This window comes from Saccoglossus kowalevskii, chromosome 16 (assembly GCF_978046115.1).
Source record: "Saccoglossus kowalevskii chromosome 16, keSacKowa6.1, whole genome shotgun sequence".
In the NCBI taxonomy this organism is placed as follows: Eukaryota; Metazoa; Hemichordata; class Enteropneusta; family Harrimaniidae; genus Saccoglossus; species Saccoglossus kowalevskii.
In genome coordinates, this window is record NC_140656.1 from 24,437,441 (window position 1) to 24,461,306 (window position 23,866).

A 23,866-nucleotide genomic window follows, 5' to 3' on the forward strand; every position below is an offset into this window, starting at 1 on the left:
TGAAAGTTGGTAATTAATTGTTATTATTTGAATCAAATGAGTCCAAAGTCTAATTTGTGAGCAAAATAGTCAAATAATATGGTTAACATACCATTAATAAGACGAGTTTTGATTCTGTTTGCATGATTCTACGTAAATAATAATACACAAATCAATACATAACCAACGCTGTGGGTATTAGAGAAGTATTGGGGGCGGCACTATTCAAATTACAAAACACAATTATCCCCAGTCCTATGTAATCTTAATACAATTACAATATTTATAACTTGTTGTTTACTTTTTCTTGGTTTATATAATCACAATAAAAATTAATGTAGGGATGTGAGGATCATTCTAATTATTTTAATTAAAATGCACAATTTCATTTAGGTTTTTTTTTATGGTTTTAATAAAATTTTAGTACAAAGTATTTTATAATGAGTGCTATGTCTGGGATGGGATGGAAGAGGCATTTTCACTGGCATAATAAATTAAATTCGGGCGCACTGAAAATCAGTGCAAATTCATAATATTCGTAATATTTTGTTTCCGCAATCAATTATATAATTATACAAGACATGTTTCTATTTTGATGTTCTTGGTTTGGGTCTTGAGTAAATCACAATAAAATGTAATCCATAAGCAGTGATATTAGTGGAACGGGTGGAAACGGATGAATAAGTTGTAATTAAAATACACATTTTTTTGTTGGCTCTACGAAAAAAACATGAAATAAAGTAAACCATAGCCTTTGTAGTGAGTGGGATGGGTTGGGGTAGAGATATGAGGGGATATAAGAAATGTTTTTTCCCTTGGTTGTATTGAAAACTATTAAACTATTGAAAAGTATTATATCATATCCGTTATTTTTGCTTAGTGGTTCAGTTGAGGGGCATGGGAATAGGGAGACGTCACGTGAGCAATTTTCATAATGTCATCCTCGTAATGTCATGTACAACATATAAGTTCAGATCATTCATGGCACAATCAATCATTGCGCTTACAAATATATTACGCATTATAATTGTGTATGGAATAATAATAATTACAAAGAATATGGTCTATATCATAGTTATTCCTTTGTATGTCAAAAATTGACTATGAGATGACGTGTGAATTGTTATAGTACCAGAATGTACAAATTATGTAATGTATATCCTCATTTAAACCATCAATACTAATAGCATTAGAACGTGAAATAACGAATATCATGGTGGGGGTACTCACCTGGATTTTGGCTGGAAGTTCTCCGCAGCCAGTTAAAAACTTACTCAAAAAGATCGACGTTGAGGGCACCACACTGTTCAACAATTTGTGTTTTTCGCCAAAAAAAGATTGCTACAGTGGTCAAAAACGGCGATGCACACGGTATACTAACAACTATGGGAGTAATATACTCCGCCCGCCCCCGATCAACATATGCAAGAATTTAGCACAATATTTCAGGGCTGTTCATGTAGAGAGGCGAATATGTGTGTACACATGCGTGTCAGAACAGTGTTCATGAATGTTAATAAATTAAATTCTAGCGCACTGAAAATCAATGCAATTAGATATACATACATATTCGTAAATTATGTTTGCGCAATCAATTGTATAACCGAAGAACTAATGGACACGGTGAGCTCGGCCGCAATGCATTTTGGGGCACTTAGCAATGGAAGCGCAAAGCCAAGATGGCGGACTACGTGGAGTGTTAGTTGGTATTCACCGGAAATGTTTCCCTGGCTTCTTTAACCATGTAGCTCCTTGTGGTTGTTCTGTGTGTACCAACTGTATTTTGGACAGTCCGGGATGGGGAGAACTGGTCTGTATGAGACGCTCGGACTTCAGAAAGCCGCGTCAGCAGGCGAAATTAAAAAGGCCTATCACAAATTGGCAAAACAGTATCATCCGGATAAAAACAAAGCGGCGAACGCGGAAGAGAAATTTAAAGAAATTGTGACTTCTTACGAAATTCTGAAAGATCCCGAGAAAAGGAGAGTGTATGATCTGCAACAAGATACAGCTAGGCTTGTCAGAGAAAACGCACAAAAACAGGAGACAAAAAACAAAAGTACACCACGGGAAACGTATAAACCATATACGTCATTCAAATCGGAGTTTAAATGGTCATCCAGTCATACCACCGGGAACGGTAGTACAACTAGTGGCAGTGGGAACCAGGACAATAACACTCGCACGTCGTTCCCCTCCGAAGAAGCATCACAGAAACGGAAACCCTCGCAGTCAAAATCAAAATCTAAAGCGAAAAATGCACAGTTTGGGACTAATGGAAAATCACGAAACGGGAAAAAGAAACCGTGGCAGGGACCAATGGACTCGGACGACTTTGGTTTTGACATTCCAGGTCCAGGACCAAAACCGAGTTTTTCATTTAGATTTTTCTATGATGACCCGTTTTCACCATTCAGAGAATTTTTTGAACGGCACGGTTTCCCCTGGGACGACGAACCGGGTGATTCGCTGAACGGTCGTAGATATAAAGATCCATTTGATGATATGTTCTCTTGGAATCCACAAAGCAGACAGCGAAGACAATCACAGAAACCAGCTGATGGACCATTTGATTTCTTTGGTAACATATTTTCACTGTCCCAGAAATAATTTTTGTCAGTACTTAAACTATCTTCTTTTGAATTCTTGAGGGAATAGCTGCTTTCTATTTTAATATTATATCGAATTTTAGCCGCTATCAAGGTTGTCATTGAAAGATGGATGTCAGCTACTTATGCTCTGAATGTCTACCACATGATTTTTTGAAATCACTTTAATTTATTTATTTATTTATTTGCGAGTCAGGAAAAATCCAGAAATTTTGGGGAACATTTTTCAGACAAAATGTTAATTTGTCCTCATGAGTATCACTAAACTGTGAACATTTATAGTATTAAAAAATTCAACAATTTGCTATATCAAATGACATATCTAGGAGAAAACATATACCATACCTGCACACAGACTCGTCAACTTGGTGGAAACCAACTGCAGAAAGTTGAATCATTGATCATTTCCCATTTAATAATGGTGTCTGAGGGGATATAATCAACACTGGTGTTGGCAGTGTTATATATAAACTCATATTACATACTAGTACAGTGACTAGTATTATTGAAACAACTTTTACTAAGTTGCAAATTTAACTTTATTTTTGCAGATATTAATGACCCATTTCCACCTTTGAATTGTGCATTCTGTGGACACTTATTTGAACTTTCTAACCTTGTAAGTAATATGCTAAATGTTAGATTATATATCATTCCATCATGTACTGTTTAAAATGAGTTCTATGCAACTTGTACAGTGCATGTAAACATTGTTTGTTTACATGAAATTTGAGAATACACTGCACAAAGACTATGGTGTTCAAAGCAGGGTTCTCCCCACATCATTACAGCATAGGGCCCCTCCAATCTCTCATTTTAAATAAACAGTAGAGCTTAATACTATCATAACAATGAATACAATAGAGGCAATTATCAATTATTTATATTGCCGTGACAGGGATCGAAATACCCTGGTGCACACTGCACTATGCACATAGATTATTATAGCTCGTGCAAGTAAACTCAAAATATAATGTGCACGCTGTGCATGTAGAAATTAACACAACATTTTCTCATTATATTCACTAAGCCTAAATTAAGTTCAACCAACATTGTGAGACAACTAAAAAAAATCAAATTCTTTCGTGATTGCATCAATCGAGAACCCGTAAATTTTATTTAAACTTTAAAAATGGTGCATTTCACAACAAGTTAGTGCAGGTGAATTTCAAATTCAACATGCACACTATGCATGCAGGGAAAAAATTCTATTTCAATCCCTGCATGAAAAAGTTGCCAATATGATATTATTTCCTGGGAAGAACACTGCAAAGAATACATGCAGCCACATTTAATGTGTTTCTAAGTTAAGCAATAGCAATAGACACGCATATAAACCCAAAACTATGTGTTATATACTGAATTGTTAAAATATGGTTTATTTTGTGCATAGAAACACTACTGTAATGAGCATAAATTCTATAAAAGAACAAATGAGATATTATTGTTTTCTTGATTTCCAAATTTCTAGCGTTTTCTAGTGTTATATCATGCTTGGACTTTGAAATAACATGTGTTACCTTGAAAGAAAACGATACAAGTTCTTGAATACTGTTTTTATTTTAACAAAATGCATATTCAAATTATATACTAGTATTATGCAAATTAGGCACCATGCTTGGACTCGGAAATATACCTGGGAGAATACGGAGTGATGTTTCTTCGCACAAAATAAATCATATTTTTTTTTTAATAAATCATATTTTAATGATTCAGTGTACAACAAATGTAATTTTTGGTTTACAAGTGTGTCTATTGCCATGCACAAACACGGTGTACAAATTGGGGTTGTTCATACGACTTACAAGTACTATACGTGTAGCTGCATGTGCTAGAATGCTTTTCAGTTTCGCATCAGATGATCATAGGTTGTTGCGTTTTTAGTATGTGGTGTTATCGTCGGTTGGGACTCAATTCTTGCACGTACGCAGGTGACAACCCTCTCGCTTTAAAGAAAGATGAAAACAGTTAGTACCATGACATTGGCAGTTAATTATTACTGTCAAAAGATTTTGCTATTGTGAATTATTATGGTTTTTCTTTTGTATCTTATTTTTAGAGAGCTCATGAAGAAACCTGTAGAAGGCTTCATACTAAACCAGATCAGACATTTGATACTGGTGATAGGTTCAGTAGTATGTCTTTTTCTGATGACACTCCAAGGGTAAGTCAGACATTTTCTTTTCATTATAGTATGCAAAATTTCTGTCAAAAGCAACAAAAGTAAAATACTGGTACTTTAAGTGACATTTTTGTCATACACAAGCAATGTATCGCTACCCATATTATATACTGTAAAAGGATTAATTATTCACTGGGTTTTATTTTCGCCTATTTCGCTGACTGGAATATGTGCTAAAAATTTAGCATAGAACACATTATATCTAAATGATAAAACCGTGAATTTAAAACCCACTGAATATGCCTGAAATTGTAAATTAGCAAAATTTAAACCCAGTGAAAATTAGTCATTTTACAGTAGATGAGTGCTATGGCTGATCTGTCTACCAATGTGTTGTTATAGTTCATTGAAATAAATTAATTTTTGATTTTTTTTTTGAGTTAACAGGCCCCAGTATTATCTATAGACAGACTGTACACAGGCCCAATGATATATGAATATGTGCCTATATTTGTGGTCCTTTTGAAAAAAATTTTTTAAAGCTGATTTATTCAATTTATAGTTGCACTCTGAGCACATTCTTAGACCTATACTGGGGTTTTGAAATAGTCAGAATTTGCATGCATTGTGGGGGGAAAATGAGGATTCTGCCTTATTTTGAATCATTGTGGTCAGTAGTAATTCAGAACAGTAAACCATTGTGAATCCATGAGCATTGGAACATTATTCAAAAATATTAGTAAAAGGAATTCAAATACACAATCAAAGGGGAAACCAAAACAATTTTGGACGTACTGAAAAGCATTGTAATTTGAATGTTTGTTACATAATCTCCTCCAATTCTGACCATCAAATATTTGGCATAACAGTCCCAAGACCCTGATTAAAGCTCTAATAATGCTTTGTTTGAATGAATTGTTTTTAGGATACCTCAAATTGGAGAGAAAGACATGAAGACACTCTAAGGAAAATCAGACAGTCCAAAAAAGCTTCAAGGAGTGGTAGTATGGACTCATTTGATTCAAGTATGTGTTGTATATCTACATACCTTTCACATCTAAACCTCATTTGTATTCCATGATGATCAATGAAACTGGGCCTTTTGATGGAAGCAATAACAATAATGCATGTCTGAGAACATTTTGCCTGTACAGGATTTAAAAATATAAATAAAAGCTCCAGGTTTGTTTTAAATGGCCACCATTTGGACGTATAACGAATCCATCTGCATCACTGTCATCACATATGAGCTTGAACAATACTGGTCAGTGTGTGTCAGTAAAGTAACCATGTCAAGGTCTGCTAATCTGTGCTGCATGTTGAATACTGTCATTTATTAACTGTTTAATCCCAAATACTATATCAGCTCTAAATTAAAGCTATGTATCTGTGATGTAAGCTACATGTAGTATTTTTTTCAGAACGTTTTTGTAAGCTCATACAATGTACATCGTTGTTTAATACCCAGTGACAAAGCAAGCCTGGTCAGAATGTGGCATTCCTGTTTAAATATTAGTATTCAATAAAAAAACATTGAGCAAATAACGCATTGTGTAACAACCGACATGTAGTGTAGTATAAATGCAGTTGAGTTGAGGTGACCTGTCACCAATTAAAAATGGTTAACGAATATAAATATCTTTTTTTGTTAGTAGTCACAGAATGTGAAAACTGTGGTCTGCATTTCAGTCATGATGCTTACAAAAAGCATGAACGCTTCTGTGTTCAGAAACATGGAAAGAGCAAAGGTTCGAGTCAGTCTGTAAGTTTTGTGATTTTGAGTCTTGTGAATTGAAACTTTCTCGCCATGGCAAAGCATGTTAAATCATATTTATACAATCCACTATGTCTCCATGCTCTCACTTTCTCAAATGCCCCTCACTAAGCTTTGATCTGATTGAATGTAAATTATTCTAGCAATGAACTTTTATATAATAATTACTTGTATATAATCAGTTTTCTGAATTTCTATCTTTGGCGTAACCTGGATGTTACAGTATTAGTTGGCAGATTTGTGTACTGTTTGCAAAGCTCAATTGGCATTGCAGGTCATTGTGCTGTGTGATCTCACTAAACCTGCCCATGCTAGATCAAATCATGGCAAATTTAAACAGTATGTTTTCAATTTATCCTCTGATTTCAGTTTCCAGATTCTGGATTTCCTAACTCAGGTAATTGTGATGAGGAAGATGAGTATGTATATCACCCACCGCCTTCCAATGTTACAAATGATGCACCTTTTCCATCACCTAGACAGTACAAAGGTAAACAGGTTTGCTTCTTATAAGGAATTATGACCATTATAAATTTAGTAAAATAATTATGAGAAATTATTAAAAAAGTTATTGACATTAATAAGTTTAATATGCATTTTCTGTGTCAAATAGGTTTAAAATTGAGCAAGACAGGAATGGATCACGCCTAAAATGGGGGCTATTCTGAATCTGCGTTTTTGTGTGTGGCTAGAACAAGTTTTATGACCCTCCTCTAATTAGATTGATGTATTGTTATACTCAACTAGATGAATATTAAAATTACTGTAAGGGGATCTTCACTTGCAATTGCTATTTTTGTTGAAGGCATGAATCAGTGAAAGAAAATGCAGCAATAATTTTACATTCAACTAATCAACAATCAGTGAAAATAAATTTCATACAAAAGAGCCAAAATGTCTTTTCAGCGGAAATTAATTTCAGCTAGATAAAGTATTTCAGTTTGAATCTGCTATTAGGCTGCACTTGTCAGTTACTCTGATATGGTGGCCTGGAATTTTGTTTCCTTTTGTTTGTCAGTGCTTGTAAATAAAATAATCATGTACAGTGTACAACATCTTTGCCAGCCAAGGTTCATTTATTTGGCAATCACCTTATCGTTATACCTTGGCAGAATTCCCACTATAAACCTGTATTTAATCTTGACAAAATCAAACACAGCAGCACATGCTCTTGTGCGTTTCCTAGCTAAATGAAACACGAAGTCAAGTGTTGTGATGCATTTCCATGGGAAATCAAACGTGAGGGCATGTGTTTATGTTAGTTAAGCCACAACGTGATATAGGACTGCAAAATCTATTGGTTCAAATTTGAAATTGATGCAAGTTGTTGTTACAAGAACGCTGTGTGATGGATCCACCTTTGCTGCATGCCCAATCAAATCATTAAATTTAACTGAGGTCAAATTCTAACACAATTATGCACAGGTTCGTAATGCCGGCCATGGATGGTCAGTTTCAGTAGAACAGTGTGAATCAGGCGATGAGTGTACAAGTGTTGACCAATTTAAGACTTGTTTCTACTCACTGACACAATGGGTTGATAGAACTGTATTCTCTAAGAGTACCATAAAACATGTAGATACAGTAGATAGCTATAGTAGATAGTGATTATTTGGTTGCTTTTATTTACTTGTTATCGGTACTTTTATTTATTGTCAGGATTCACTGGAAGACAGAGGCCCAAACCAGCAGAGGATCCAGGTGTAAGGTAAACACAAAATATAGTCCATTAACTATTAAATCATGAATATTCAACAAAAATGTTTAAAGTGATGATATTCACTATTTTGAGTTCATTTACATAACTGTAGGTTTTAGATGATATTAAATAAATGTAAAATTGAATTAGAATGAATATGCTTAATCATAGCTCGTCTTAAATTAAAAGTAATTATAATGGCTCTCTGCGATACTTACCGATACTTACAGATAGTTAATTATTCTTATTGTGTGTTATTTCAACTTGGTCGCATGGTATCACTCAATGAAGCACATATATGAAAATGTGTTCAAATTTTGGTGTTGTAAGATTTATGTGAAAATACTAAACATTACTTAATTTCAAACTTGTGTAGTTTTTCTCTAAGAATCATTCCTATACACATTGTTGACCTCTCCTATTGTCATTTGTTAACATTAATCATGATCAACAACAAAAAACAACTCATTTTTTCTAATCTGTTTGATAATAATTATATACCTAATTTAAACACCTGGCAGGAAGTGTCACATTTACCATCAATTCATCTTGATGCTTCCTCTCATTGATGAGAAATAAAACTACAACTTTGAGTAATTCTGTATTCTTTTTTTGTTTGAAATTAACTTCTTTAACATCTTGAATCATATTTATTCATTTGCAGTCCAATTAAAATATATGATTTTATTTCATGTTGTTGTTACAAAACCCAGATAAAAATATAGGGTCACCAAACAAATTTTCGCACAAAAAACATCCATAAAAAAATTGCTGAAAAAAATAAGATGGTTACTTATGGTTATCAATAAACGTAAGTAACAAAAATTAGTAAATTATGATGAAGAATATTTATTTTTAGTGAAATTATGCTTCAATATGAATTTCTATGAAAATTACTATAATTTAATAAAAGTATATTTTGTGATGCATAGAAGTAAAAAAAAATGATGACGTACATCCTAATGAAATGTTTGTGTACAAACACTTTTAAAACTACTATTCACTTAAATGCTGTGAAGGACTTTAACAGATAGATAATGGCAGTTGCTAAGTGCTAGATTTATATAAGGTATATGTACATTGCTTGTACATGATACTCTATGTAAATTAATTAACTATTGACATACAAATGATACATTACTAGCTACTATTTATAATGTCATTGACCTGTCTATAGCATACATAAATTCAACTGTACTCATCGCTTCCTATTGATAGTCAATCATAAATTTGTCTGTGTATATGAGATGATTGAATTGAGATACCACAGAAACCAAGCTTATTATACATGTATAGGGCTAGTAGACAATGTTTTTCACCTTTTAAGCAATTAAATTTGTCTACTCAAAATACTAAAATCTCTCCAACAACAAAAAATCATTTCAGGTTTAATTGTCAACAGAAATAAATATAAAAAATAGATCTGGTCAAATTTTTTTTTGGTGGTGCACACACTGACCCAAAACTGATTTGTGTTTTCCGACTTAAGTTGTTGTCATTTTAGGTAAAATTAAGATTCACTGCTACCCCCCCCCCCCCTTTGCAACTTTTATTTTTACAGTGTATATGTTGATGGCACAGTGATTAATAACAATTCTACCTATGTGTCCTTTGTAGGTTTCCACCTATGACAAAGAATGGTAAAGCAACACATCTAACAACTACTTGTCAGTACTGCGGTACAGATTATGCAAAATCTACAGCTAAGTTCTGTGGAGAGTGTGGAGCTAAGAGATCATCGGGAACAAACATTCGCTTTTGAATATGCATTTGTCTCATCCTCTTCAACCTGAAGTTGATTTGCATAAAGGACGGTCCTTCAGTAATGAGAAAGATCCGCACATCATCAAACTTGTTTGCCTATGGGCCTGCAAATGTGTGATGTTTTGTTAATTTGTATATATATTTTTTTTAAATAGTCTGATCACCTGGCAACAATTAACCTTTCTTTAATACCTTTGCTGCACTGACTCATATACCTCACTAATTCCCAGCATGCCATATTGATGCTCGGTTTAACTACGTCAGATAAATGACCCGCCTGCATGTCTGTTTTCATATGGTAGTGTGAGGGCGTTTGCAAGTGATAACAGCAGCTCCAGTCTATGGCACTCATACATCATACCTTCGGTACTCAATTAATATCTATGCGCTCGTGTAGAAATGACATAGCCTTTTGTAGTCAAGACAACTGTTGATAGTCTATATTTTCACTTGAAAGTTAACACATCGTCTACAAACACAGTTTCTCATTTATTCTGGCTATCATGGAGACTTTCAGAAGGCAATGTGTTAATTTGACAAGTTGAACATTTTCGAAATTATAATGATGTACCTTTTAGATTTTGATAACAGTTTTGATAAGAATTTGCCAGTGTCATACAAGCGTTCAGTCCACGCCTTTCACACATTATGCGAAATCTCAAAGTAAATCATTTATTGTTCATAGTTTCCTCCCTATATATACCATATTTGTCCATGTCCATCTCGCCCACACAACTGTCTCCCTACAATTTTGATACAGATTTGTATTTATTCAGTAAATATGGTGATTTTGTGCATGGGGTAACCCTACATGTCAATTTTTCTATATATCAAGTTGATAAATCTTAGACTAGTGATTTATTTTAAAATCATGACATTTTTAGCTCTGATGTTGACTTTGTTGAACAGGGCTTATCATATGAGTGACTGTCCGTCGTTGTCAGTGTCAACTTTTTACTTTTTTGACTTCTTCTTGAAAACTCCAAGCTTGATTGCTTTGATACTTGGTGTATATTTACATTGGTTAGACTTTTTTAGATTTGTTCATGTTGTGATGATATCTTTAATTTTTGTGAATATTTTGGTCATTTTTGGTAAAAAGTGATATTTTTGACTTCTTATTGGAAACTGCTAATCCGATTGCTTTGATATTATAACATATAGGTACCTCAGGTAGACCTCTCTCAGATTTGTTCATTTCATAATAATATCTTATTATCTTATTCTCTAATTTTGATGAATATTTTTGGCAAAAAGGTACATTTTTGACTTTTCTTAAAAAGACTTTAAAAACCACAAGTCTGATTGATTTGATATTATACATTAAGGTACTACAGGTGGGCCACTCTCAGCGTTGTTCATTTTATGATGATATCTTGCAGACAGCGGAGCTATCTTAGCCAAGAGGCTGCTTGTTAATCTTAAATATCAAAGCGCCAGTCATCGTAATTTGTAGTGTTTGATATGGGTCCCATGCGATGTATACAATGCGTGTAAAAAAACATGCACTGGTGGTATAAGATTGCTGTGTATGTTTTTTATTAATTTTGCATAGTTAAATATTCTGGTCTGCAACATAACATTAAGTTAGCATCATCTGTAATTTGGCGCAGCTACCAGTATATGTAAAAGAAATGGTCGGGTAAGCACCCACTTAATATTTTGGAGAACTTCAGGTTTTTAATGGAATCCAGGATAAATGTGGTATTTTGATCAATAACTGTCAGTAAGCACTGAAAACATATCAGCACTCATTTAATTGTTCAAATTTTCTCTTGTATGGGGTAAACTCAGTCACCATTCATTGGACACAGAAGTGCTTCATTGTGGCATGAATAGAACCTTATAACTGAACACAAATTTTCACAAAGGGCAAAATTATTTATGCAAACCTGAAGAAGGTGTATAACGAAAATGTTATTGCGAAAATAACCACAAACTAATGCAGTATAGGATTTGCATCAACCTCTGTAAAACATACTGCTTTTGTCCATATTCTTGTGATAACCTCTTACATAATAAATAAATCAGTAAAGATAATCTCACCAGTGATAAAAACTTAGTGCAATAGTGTGTATGCTTTGTATTTACAATGCCCTGTTTTGCCATATATATACATGTATATATTTTTGTCCAACAAACTCACCTTAGAGTTGTAAAACACACACATGACACATTGTGTAGATGTAGAAAACTTAAAAGTTATGGTCAACCGAGTACATAATAGTTGTGTAATATTTTTTCTATGTTTAAATATCTTGTCATTGTACCTTAACTTATATTTTTGTAGTTTTAAAATTTTACAAGAATTGACTGGATTAGATGATGTACAAATCCAGCCATGTTTTTAAATATTTTAACTTATTTATATGCCTAATGATCAACATTGATTATAAAATAATTGTATTTCATAAAGATAATTCTATTAATGAAGGAACAAATGGAAGGAGGCTAGCTCCCCCATTATTTTTAATTGAGTATAACCTCAACGCCAGTGACATTTTTACTTTGTTTTCGGACAACACATGGTATTTTAAGTAAAGAAGGATTTTTATTTTATACTAGTACTTATAATCACAAAATCCATTTGAAGATTTCAAAATAAAACACATTTCATGTCGGTTTCAAGTAGCACTATAAAAAAGGTTCTTTTAGGTTTTTATTAATTTATTATGTGATATATTTTATGAAAATATATTAAAAATGATTGGTGATCATTTTGCCTTTGTGTTTTAATAGTTGGTTAATGTTTTTACATAATATGCGTGGTGAATTCACATATGCCAATATGAAAAAAGACTCACTTCATACATTCTGCAGGTTACACAGCCCAAATACCTCTATAAAAGTTCATCTCAGAGTTCAAATTGACTATTATGCCACTCTTTGCCTCGTGCCTAGTTTCTAAGCATGGTGGTGTATTTCAGGTGGACAGTTTTCATCAAACATTCTTGCTTTGTCAGCATTGATTGGGATTTACTAGTGTCTTTGTCTGTATTTACTAGTAAGCAAAATGTTTTAAGAACTAATTTGTGCACACATGATGCAAGTAGAGAATACAACTTATTTCAAAATGGGAAATTTTTTTTTTATCCTAAATCCATTCGAAAATTATACTCGTACACTGGCACCAAAATACAGGATCATTGTGTTTCATTTCCGGTTCGTTTGACTTTCTGATTCAACGCCGAGAGTTGGAGCAATCGTTACGAGTTTGGTAAATTTTGTTTATTACCAATGCTTCTTCATTTTTAATGCTTGTTTGTTTGTTTTTTCAAACACGGCAACTTTGCCTGTGCATTTTGTCACAGTGTACAATCGACAATACTAATGATGGGACTGATTACCGCCTGTGATGGGTTGGGGAATAAGACTGCATGGCAAGAGTGTGAAAGTCCGAGCTGAAACACCAATGCGGTCGATCGTTGACAATCGTTCTTATGCATTAAATACACCAATGAATCCATGGGCAGAATCACTTGGTTTCAGTGAATTTACATGATATAATTTGTAGTAAAAAAGTAAAGCTGTGTAATTATCCAGATGAAAATGAGTGACTTATTAAAAAGACCAATTCATTGTAGATTAGATTTGCTGATGATCTCCCTTAAAATTCCCACCCTAATTAATATTCATGATTAAATTAATAAATTAGGCCACCTCCATATAAAGACCACCTGTCTATAAAGGACAGTTTGGCTGAGTCCACTGACTGTCCTTTATAGACAGGTTTGACTGTACCTGAATTAATAATTTTCTATCTGTGAGAGTACTGAAATGTTTGGCTCAATATTTTTTTTTTTTATTGCATTGAGACTGGTAAAATGTTGCAAGTACAATGTATGCAATGGAAGGCAAATTTTGATGCATACACATGTACTGTAAATTACTTTGAAAATAAAATCCAGCAAAAATAATTTTGTTTGTATTTTACAGTCAAAATTTCTTTTCAGCAGAAATGAATTTCAGCTAAAATAAAGGAGGTCAATGCATTTTCGCAAGAGTGACTGCAATTCTAATGTCAACTTTAGGTGGCGCTGTTTGTGAAAATACATGAACATTTTTGAAACTGCTGAATGTATATTCTGTATTGCCATCAACAATACAAGATGCAGCCCTGTTAAAATATAGCATTTCATGAATAAATATTGGTAATTCAACTTTTATCCCTGGAAACTCCACACTTCAAATTCGCAGATTAACATAATGATATCGAGGAAATGATGTTTCTGCAGAGATGATCATGAGTGTCACAGGCATGTGGTCTTAGGTGTTCATAATGTGGTAGATAAATAAAGTTCAATAAACGAAATCAAGTTTTTCAAGAAAAATGTTTAATTTACACACTGTATACAACACCATCTGAAATAAACAATTATGATGCCAGCACTTAGTCATAAGGGGTATATCCAGAATACAGTACAGGCTAAATAAAGTACAGTATAGGGTATATCTGCATACATTACAAGGTATATATCAATACAGTACAGGGTATATTTTGAATACATTACATGGCATATCTAGAATGAATACAACACGGTTTAGAATATAGTACAGGGTATGACTGAATACAGATGGTAGACCTATAAATAAAAAACAGTGCAGGGGATATCTAGAATACAGTTCTGGGTACATCTAGAATACAATGCTGGGTATATCTAGAATACAGTGAAGGGTACATCTAGAATACAATGCAGGGGGATATCTAGAATACAATGCAGGGTATATCTAGAATACAATGCAGGGTATATCTAGAATACAATGCTGGGTATATCTAGAATACAGTACAGGGTATATCTAGGATACAATGCTGGGTATATCTAGGATACAGTACAGGGTGTGTATAGAATACAGTACAGGGTGTGTATAGAATACAGTACAGGGTATATCTAGAATACAATGCTGGGTATATCTAGAATACAATGCTGGGTATATCTAGGATACAGTACAGGGTGTGTATAGAATACAGTACAGGGTATATCTAGAATACAATGCAGGGTATATCTAGAATACAATGCTGGGTATATCTAGGATACAGTACAGGGTGTGTATAGAATACAGTACAGGGTGTGTATAGAATACAGTACAGGGTATATCTAGAATACAATGCTGGGTATATCTAGAATACAATGCTGGGTATATCTAGGATACAGTACAGGGTGTGTATAGAATACAGTACAGGGTATATCTAGAATACAATGCAGGGTATATCTAGAATATAGTGCAGGGTATATCTAGAATACAGTACAGGGGGATATCTAGAAAATATATTCTAAGTCAAATATACCGGTAGTAATGAAGATTTCTTAAATCATAAATCATAAGAAACTTTCTTGGCCTAGATGATGCTTTTCTTTAAAATGTTGCCACTTATTCTGATTGCCAATAAGATTAAAAAAAAAAGTATTAACCAGTTTTCACAAACAATTGGGATTTTATATCGTATTAAAGCCAAGTATGGTAGCCATAAACATTACAATGTGTGGTTAGTGACTTGGCAATTTTTAACCTGAGATAGATGACCCCCAATAATCTTGAGGCATGCAAAAAATATGGAATGTATGAGTCACAAATTAGTGAATACCAGTAGGTAAGCAACCTGATTTAGTTTTAGAGAAAACATTTATAATTTATAATAAGTTAACAACTGACAATCTGTGATTAGGTCTGCTTGGTATTGAAGTCTCATTGTCAGCTAAAATCAATACAGACAGGGACCCACAGTACTGCCCACATCCTACACCATACAGACCTCAACCCACAGAGTGCCCACATCCTACACAATACAGGCCTCAACCCACAGTACTGCCCACATCCAACACAATACAGGCCTCAACCCACAGTACTGCCCACATCCTATACAATACAGGCCTCAACCCACAGTACTGCCAACATCCTACACAATACAGGCCTCAACCCGCAGTACTGCTCACACCATACACAATACAGGCCTCAACCCACAGTACTGCCAACATCCTACACAGTACAGGCATTAACCCACAGTACTGTTCACATCATACACAATACAGGCCTCAACCCACAGTACTACCCACATCCCACACAATACAGGTCTCATCCCACAGTACTGCTCACATCCTACACAACACATGCCTCATCCCACAGTACTTCCCACATCCGACACAATAAAGCCTCAACCCATAGTACTGCTCACATCCCACACAATACAGGCCTGAACCAACAGTACTGCCCACATCTAACACAATACAGGCCTCAACCCACAGTACTGCCAACATCCTACATGATACTGGCCTCAACCCACAGTACTGCCCACATCCTACACAATACAGGCCTCAACTCACAGTACTACCCACATCCCACACAATACAGGTCTCATCCCACAGTACTGCCCACATCCTACACAATACAAGCCCTAACCCACAGTACTGCCCACATCCTACACAATACAGGCCTTAACCCACTTTACTGCCAACATCTAAACCAATAAAGGCCCTAACCCACAGTACTGCCCACATCCGACACAATACAAGCCTCAACCCATAGTACTGCTCACATCCTACACAATACAGGCCCTAACCCACAGTACTGCCCACATCCTACACAATACAGGCCTTAACCCACTTTACTGCCAACATCTAAAACAATAAAGGCCTCAACCCACAGTACTGCCCACATCCTACACAATACAGGCATTAACCCACTGTACTGCCCACATCCTACACAATACAGGTCTCAATGCACAGTACTGCCCACATCCCACACAGTACAGGCCTCAACCCACAGTACTGCTCACATCATACACAATACAGGCCTCAACCCACAGTACTGCCCACATCCCACACAATACAGGCCTTAACCCACAGTACTGCCCACATCCTACACAATACAGGCCTTAACCCACTGTACTGCCCACATCCTACACAATACAGGTCTCAATGCACAGTACTGCCCACATCCCACACAGTACAGGCCTCAACCCACAGTACTGCTCACATCATACACAATACAGGCCTCAACCCACAGTACTGCCCACATCCTACACAATACAGGCCTTAACCCACAGTACTGCCCACATCCTACACAATACAGGCCTTAACCCACTGTACTGCCCACATCCTACACAATACAGGTCTCAATGCACAGTACTGCCCACATCCCACACAGTACAGGCCTCAACCCACAGTACTGCTCACATCATACACAATACAGGCCTCAACCCACAGTACTGCCCACATCCCACACAATACAGGCCTCAACCCACAGTACTGCCCACATCCTACACAATACAGGCCTCAACCCACAGTACTGCCCACATCCCACACAATACAAACTAAACCCACAGTACTGCCCACACCCTACACAATACAAGCCTCAACCCACATCATACACAATACAGGCCTCAACCCACAGTACTGCCCACATCCCACACAATACAGGTCTCAACCCACAGTACTGCCCGCAACCCACACAATACAAGCCTCAACCCACATCATACACAATACAGGCCTCAACCCACAGTACTGCTCAGGTCCTACACATAACAGGCCTCAAACCACATCCGAAACAATACATCTAATGCCAGTAAAAATAAAATAAAAACAGTGCTAAAACAAAAGGAATTATTTTACCCTGGACTATTAATTGTTATTACTTGTAATTACCTAGGTGTCATCACCTGATGCATCTTCCCTTCCACTTTCCTTTCATAAGAACACACAGAATAGTTGTTGTTCTCTGCATGTAAAGTTTAACAATTATATACTGGGTATATATATATAAAATATATATATACTTGACTACTGTAAACCACCTCATTTTATGAGGGGCAAAAAGTCAGTAAAAAACACAAAATTGTGTAGCAGAGTAAATTTCTCTCCAGTTCCACAACACAATGTCAGAAACTTTCATGAAATGTCTTCACACAAGCCATAAAATTGTGAAACTGTAAATATTTCCAGCAGTGAAAATTGAATGGTTTAAAGTATGCTTTTTAAAATTTAACACAATTTAAAAATGAAAGACTGGTTTAAGTTTAAATGGTGATGGTAGTTTTTCAGAGTGTGTTCGTATTTTACATGCAGTGTAAATGTTGCATAGAACTATTATAGAACACAATGCAGCCTGGAAACTGCCACCCTTTGACAAAATGTAAATGTTTATTTACTGTACAAAAATAAAATGTCTTCATCCGTTCCGTAACTTTTTCTGGCTTTATCAAAATCTTTGCTGGAACAAATGCACAGTTCTGAAATATAAAAAAAACTGGTTTGAAAGTGTTGTAATCAAAATTGTCTACATTGAATTGACAAAAGAACTGAGTTTTCTTATCAGTTGACTGCTCCCGTCTCAGGAAATCTCGTTGAAGACCACATGCTCAAACTCTCAAATCAGAATTGTTACCATAACCTACCTGAATAAGATGAGGGATTTTTATAGAAAATAGTTTTCTCTGTTTTGTCATATCCGCAAACAACAATAAAGTGCCCTGAAATTACAGAAAAAAATCTTAAAACATTACAAAGAAGATACACAATCTTATTGATGTACAATTGTATGCCATATTGCTATTATCTCCCAACTTAAACATAATGATATAATTCACACTTTAATAATGTTCTGGTAATTTTAATTTTGAATACAATTACATGAATCATATATTGATTTAGTTGTGATAACGACAAATCAAAATAGTTCTTTAGGGTGTATCCATGATTGACAGAAAAGCCTAGTTTCATTTGTAAACTTAAATGCATGAGTTTTAAAAATTAAAATCATCACACTCAGACAAAATACCACTTGAGTCATTAACTATATCCTGTTAAAACTGAATGATTGAGCTGGGGGGAGGGGAGTCAAGTTGAAGTTGTATCTAATTTCAAAATGAGATTAACAAGTCATTGTCAATGAGAATTCCTCTACAGTTTTTAGTGACTGTCAACATTAATGCCAAATAAATATTTACACTCATATGTGACAGACATGATACAAAGCAGAGCCAGTTTATTTGTGCGATTCCTTCCTTCATTCTGCCAATGACATTCATATTGCCTTTCAAGCTTGAAAATGATGATCAGCTTCAAAAGCAACATTCATTAAAAATAAAATGGCAACCAGTCAGCCATTTTAAATATTTGACCCTGGAACTGAATTTGTTAAAACAAAATGGCCGCCAGTTGGCCATTTTCAATCCAATCTGGAAAAAAAAATGATGTGCATCAAGGACCCATTATGTACAATAGACAAACCAAGTTTGAATAAAATATGTCAATGCATGACGATTTCCCGTTCTGGAATGTCAGAAATGCTTGATTTTGACAAATTTTTAGCATTAAAATTTTTCCACCAATTTTGAAAGAAATCAGACAACACATGCCAGAGTTCATAATACCCGAATTTGGTGCATTTTTATGACTAAAATGGCTGCCAGTTGGCAATTTAAAGTTCATGTACAAGTTCACTTACCGGCGTATGATGTGGATGTGCAGCAACTAAACATCCAATGCCAACTGGAACCCTCCTGCAAGACAGCATTAATACAATCAATAATATTATTAATTTATGAAATTAAGGATTCATACGATAAAGTTATGCAACTGGTATGACATACAATGAACAGAGCCACCCACCTGATTTAGTTCAAGTTCTTCTCTACAGATTTTACATTTCAATAAATCTGAATTCACTAGGACAATTGCAATATGATTCTCACTTAGATGTTGGTGTATTTCACGTAGAGTTACTGACCTGCAATCAAAACATTTCATGTAAAATATTACACATTCAAGTTGATAAAGGTATATCAACAAATAAGAAATAGAAAGACAGTCTAATTAACCAATCAGAAGGACCCTCTCACACTGAATAGTTTCTGAGTCAATGACAAGCTACTTTCAAGATTGTGCCTAATTGGCTACCCAACCCTAACAGTTAGACCAATCAGAGAGCAGCTTGCTGAGTATTTTTTAGACGTATGAAATTCTGCTTTGTATATATGCTGTGGCTCAACTGGGGTTCTCTCACACAGACCAATCAGAATGCTTCTTGCAATTTCATTCAAGAGACACTTAATTTAATTTAACAAGAAACACACATTTGAAAAATCAAATCTAATTTTTATACTATGTTATTACCTTTTGATCGCTTTTATACCTAAATGTTCTGCATTAGAAAACAAATTATTCACTCGTTTTTCATCTTCATCAAATGTATCTTCGTAAAAATCCTGAAACAACAATATTTTGATGCAGTTATTCACATGGTAACATGAAACACTGATATTCTTTATATACATGTACAATCAAATCAGTAGTGCAGTTCTTGATGGACCAGAATTGTGTTCCAAGTTATAAACAATCTGGGGATTGAACACCAAAAAGGGGTTGACCCTCCACTGGGTGAGATGTGACACAGACTCAGCAGGAATTCATTCACTATAAATGAACATGACTTTAGTAAAATCTTGGGTGAGGTCCACAGGATAGCAGATCAATAATGGCATTATGATAGAATGATGACAAAGCATCCTTGTCACGTAGTTCCAAACAAAGAATGTGGCTTCTGTGACAAAAACCACTATTCCATTGACACTTGACATTTGCAAATACTATAAAACCATTTATTTTCATGGGCATTTAATTTCACTATTTCAATGTTTTAAGCGATTTCACTGGATTTTAATTTGAGTTCACAAACTTGGCAGGGACCAATGAGTTCTATTTTTATTCTTCATGTTCATGTGGATTTAATTAAATAGCGGGATAATATTAATTATTATGTAAAATACACAATTTGAGACTGACCTGTTTTTTGTATCTGCTATCAACTCCAAGGGTCTGTGTATATAGGTGGTGTTTGATATTATATTTGGTCATTATATGCGCTATATCAATCGTCCATACACTGCAAATAACTCAAAATAGTTGAAGAATGTTACATATTCATGGTTCAAATTTTGTGTAGATAAAGCATGTGTTTTTCACCAACATGCATATCACTCACACAATATTCTTATCAAACAAGCTCTACGACCAACACAATATAAAGACCTGTATTTTTATGGGTGCTAAATGGTTTGTATTATTTGTATTGTATATATACCCTGGATTTGTTTTGTTATTCAAATCCTAAAAGACCATTCCATAATTATGAAAAAGTAGCATGAGAATTCTAGGGCTTGATCTATACAAAAGGGATTTTCCAGATGGCAACACTTTTACGGTATCTCCATATAATTAGATTGTGTGTGTTTAAAGTGTTGTGATGTGAACCTTGTTTTTACAAGGGTATATTTTTATGAAAATTCATATGTCAATTGTTTTATTCTGATAAATAGTGTTGCTGTCAGAATTAAATGAAGCTTATCGGTAATAGAAATATAGGACGTAAAATTATATTCAAGACATCCATGTATGCTGCACATAATCCATGTGTTTTAACAACTGTCTGCTGCATCCCGTTTACCATTTTACTCAATACTTACTATATGTAGTACATTTGATATTGCATACAGCCACAACATTTGTCCATTTCTAAATTTGCCCATTTGATTGAGAGACCGGCACCCTGGGATGTGTGCACTTGTCAAGCTTACAACATGACAAACACATAAAGAAGCGTACCTTTCATTAAAGTCCAGATCTTGACATATGGCTGTAAACTGTTCCACTGAATAGGAGTCTTGTAAATGATGCCTTGATAAAATTACATACAACAGAAATAACTAAATGGCATAACAACTAACTACACTGGTCAAGCTACACACATGTACATATAGTCTGTTAGAATCATCATAATATCGGTGTTGATCTGATGATCTACTACAATTAACTTGTCATAAATACAATACTAAATAATACATATACCATATTTGTTCTATTAGATGCACATATTCAATAGAAACGCATATAACTAAAAATCATACTGGTAATATACTAAATAATTAAAATATTTTGATGTTTTTCATACTAATAATTGAACAAATACGGTAACAAAAGAATATAGACATTTACTCAATAAAAAAAAGGTTTATAAGTTACATATTTCTATTATTTTGATTATAGTATTGATTACCGATTAACATGTATCATTATTAGCTGTACTTAAAAACAAAAGATTCAAATTAAAAATTTGTAAATTTGCATAATTATATACTGGAAATTATTGTATCCTAAAACTCCATGGCACAACTACAAGTACCGGTATAATTATACATAAACATATTACCGCGGTGATAGTATGCATAGTATTTCTCATACAGGAAACTTAAAATTATTGATGTTGTACATTTGTACTTTTTTCTTTAAATAGGAAACTTCATATGAAATACTGTAAAGGGGGTAATTATTCACTGGGTTTTAATTTGGCTTATTTCGCTGACTGGAAAATGCGCTAAATTAAAACCCAGTGAATATGTAAAATTTAGCATAGAACACATTATCTATATGACGAAACCGTGAATTTAAAACCCACTGAATATGCCTGAAATGGTAAATCAGTGAAATTTAAACCCAGTGAAAATTAGTCATTTTACAGTAATAGACAATAACAATTGATTACTTTATTTTATGTTGAATTTATGAAAACCAAATAGAAAAAAGGATATTTACTGATTCAACTATTCAGAAAAAATAAATTAAGAAATGCAAAGATCGCTGTTTTGGTTATGACAAAAAAGCCCAAAGGGTTATGACATTAGACTTACCTGAGAGCCATTTGAGCACATGCTAACCCACAATCCCACTGTGTTTGTTGAATTACATGTGGTACTGGAATATTGACAGACTTGCACACGTCTGTAAAAATATTGATATATACATTTTCAAGAGAACACATCAATATACCGGGGTATGATACAGTAAATTTGATAATGTATACATGTAGGTAGTGTTTGAAGTTCTCAAAATTGTGTACCGGAAGGATTATTTTTAAATACTGTTGCTTATTTTTCTGATAGCTAAGGCCATATAAAAAATCAGAATGGTTCTGATAAATCCACCATACATGAAATTAGTTTTGTGAATGCGGTCTAAACTATTTTTGGCCAATCATGAAAAATCGTACAAGATTTCAGTTCTATTATGCAGAATTCTGGCCAAATTGGTAAGACTTTGCTGTAAACATCATCAGGCAGTGGAAAAATTCTGATATACCATATTTATTCTAGATGCTATTTAAGGACCCGATAATGCTTCAAAGTTTCCCAAAATATTTAAGTGGGTGCTCTCCCGACCATTCCTTTTACATATACTGGTACCTGTGCCAAATTACAGAGATGCTAACTTAATTTTATGTTGCAGACCAGAATATTTAATTACGCAAAATTAAAAAAAAATATACACAGCAATCTTACACCACCAGGGCATTTTTTTACACGCATTGTATATGTTGCATGGCCCCATATCGAATGTTACACATTATGATCACAGGTGCTTTAATATTGAAAATGTCACGATTTTTAAATAAAACAAGATTCATCAACTCATGCAGGTTTGCCCAATGATCTCACCAGTCTGAATATTTACTAAATACATGCATATACAAATCTGTATCAAAATTTGGAGGGAAACAGTTGCAAGATGGACAAATTCGAATTAGTTTCCTTGACTCAATTTAATTGCCAGTGTAGTAGGCAGACAGGAGCACTTATTTCATTAACTCACCGGTCATGTTCAATGTCGTTCCTGTTTTGATTGCACTTGCAGCAATGATTTTGTGTTGTTTGTAACAAATTTAGAAGTTCGAGTAAATTCTAAGAAAATATCTGGAACCTAGTAATGTGGTCTTCTACCAAATAAAAACGATAACAATTAGATCCAAATCAGTGTAGAATCACCAATCACTTTCGTTTTGTTATTACACTGGGCGCCGCCATGTTTGTTTAAGTTCAAAGTTCACGGACGTGTGATCGTACAAGGGCGAAGAAAATAAATGAATATGCTCCT

The 23,866-nt window shown here is 34.4% G+C and overlaps 2 protein-coding genes across 3 annotated transcripts; one reads left to right on the forward strand and one right to left on the reverse strand.

Annotated features, from left to right (window-relative positions):
* Positions 1-1,644: 1,644 nt before the first annotated feature.
* Positions 1,645-12,664, forward strand: LOC100372334 (uncharacterized). Of its 2 annotated transcripts, none has more exons than XM_085491259.1 (8): positions 1,645-2,560; positions 3,140-3,207; positions 4,648-4,752; positions 5,636-5,735; positions 6,363-6,472; positions 6,854-6,974; positions 8,144-8,192; positions 9,801-12,664. In XM_085491259.1, exons 1-8 carry the CDS (start codon positions 1,777-1,779, stop codon positions 9,943-9,945), a joined length of 1,482 nt encoding a protein of 493 aa, XP_085347385.1. In that variant the 5' UTR covers positions 1,645-1,776; the 3' UTR covers positions 9,946-12,664. The 2 variants fall into 2 exon arrangements, with proteins under 2 accessions (XP_085347385.1, XP_085347386.1); XM_085491260.1 differs by having other exon boundaries at positions 6,366-6,472.
* A 1,595-nt stretch (positions 12,665-14,259) lies between these two features.
* On the reverse strand, positions 14,260-23,808 carry LOC102800484 (protein GUCD1-like). Its single transcript, XM_085491261.1, has 9 exons — positions 23,585-23,808; positions 22,627-22,717; positions 21,545-21,616; positions 20,726-20,825; positions 20,057-20,148; positions 19,553-19,670; positions 19,389-19,443; positions 18,337-18,411; positions 14,260-18,171 (listed from the first exon to the last, which is right to left on the reverse strand). The coding sequence occupies exons 1-9, from the start codon at positions 23,589-23,591 to the stop codon at positions 18,083-18,085; spliced, it is 699 nt and encodes a 232-aa protein (XP_085347387.1). The 5' UTR covers positions 23,592-23,808; the 3' UTR covers positions 14,260-18,082.
* Between the last annotated feature and the right edge of the window lie 58 nt (positions 23,809-23,866).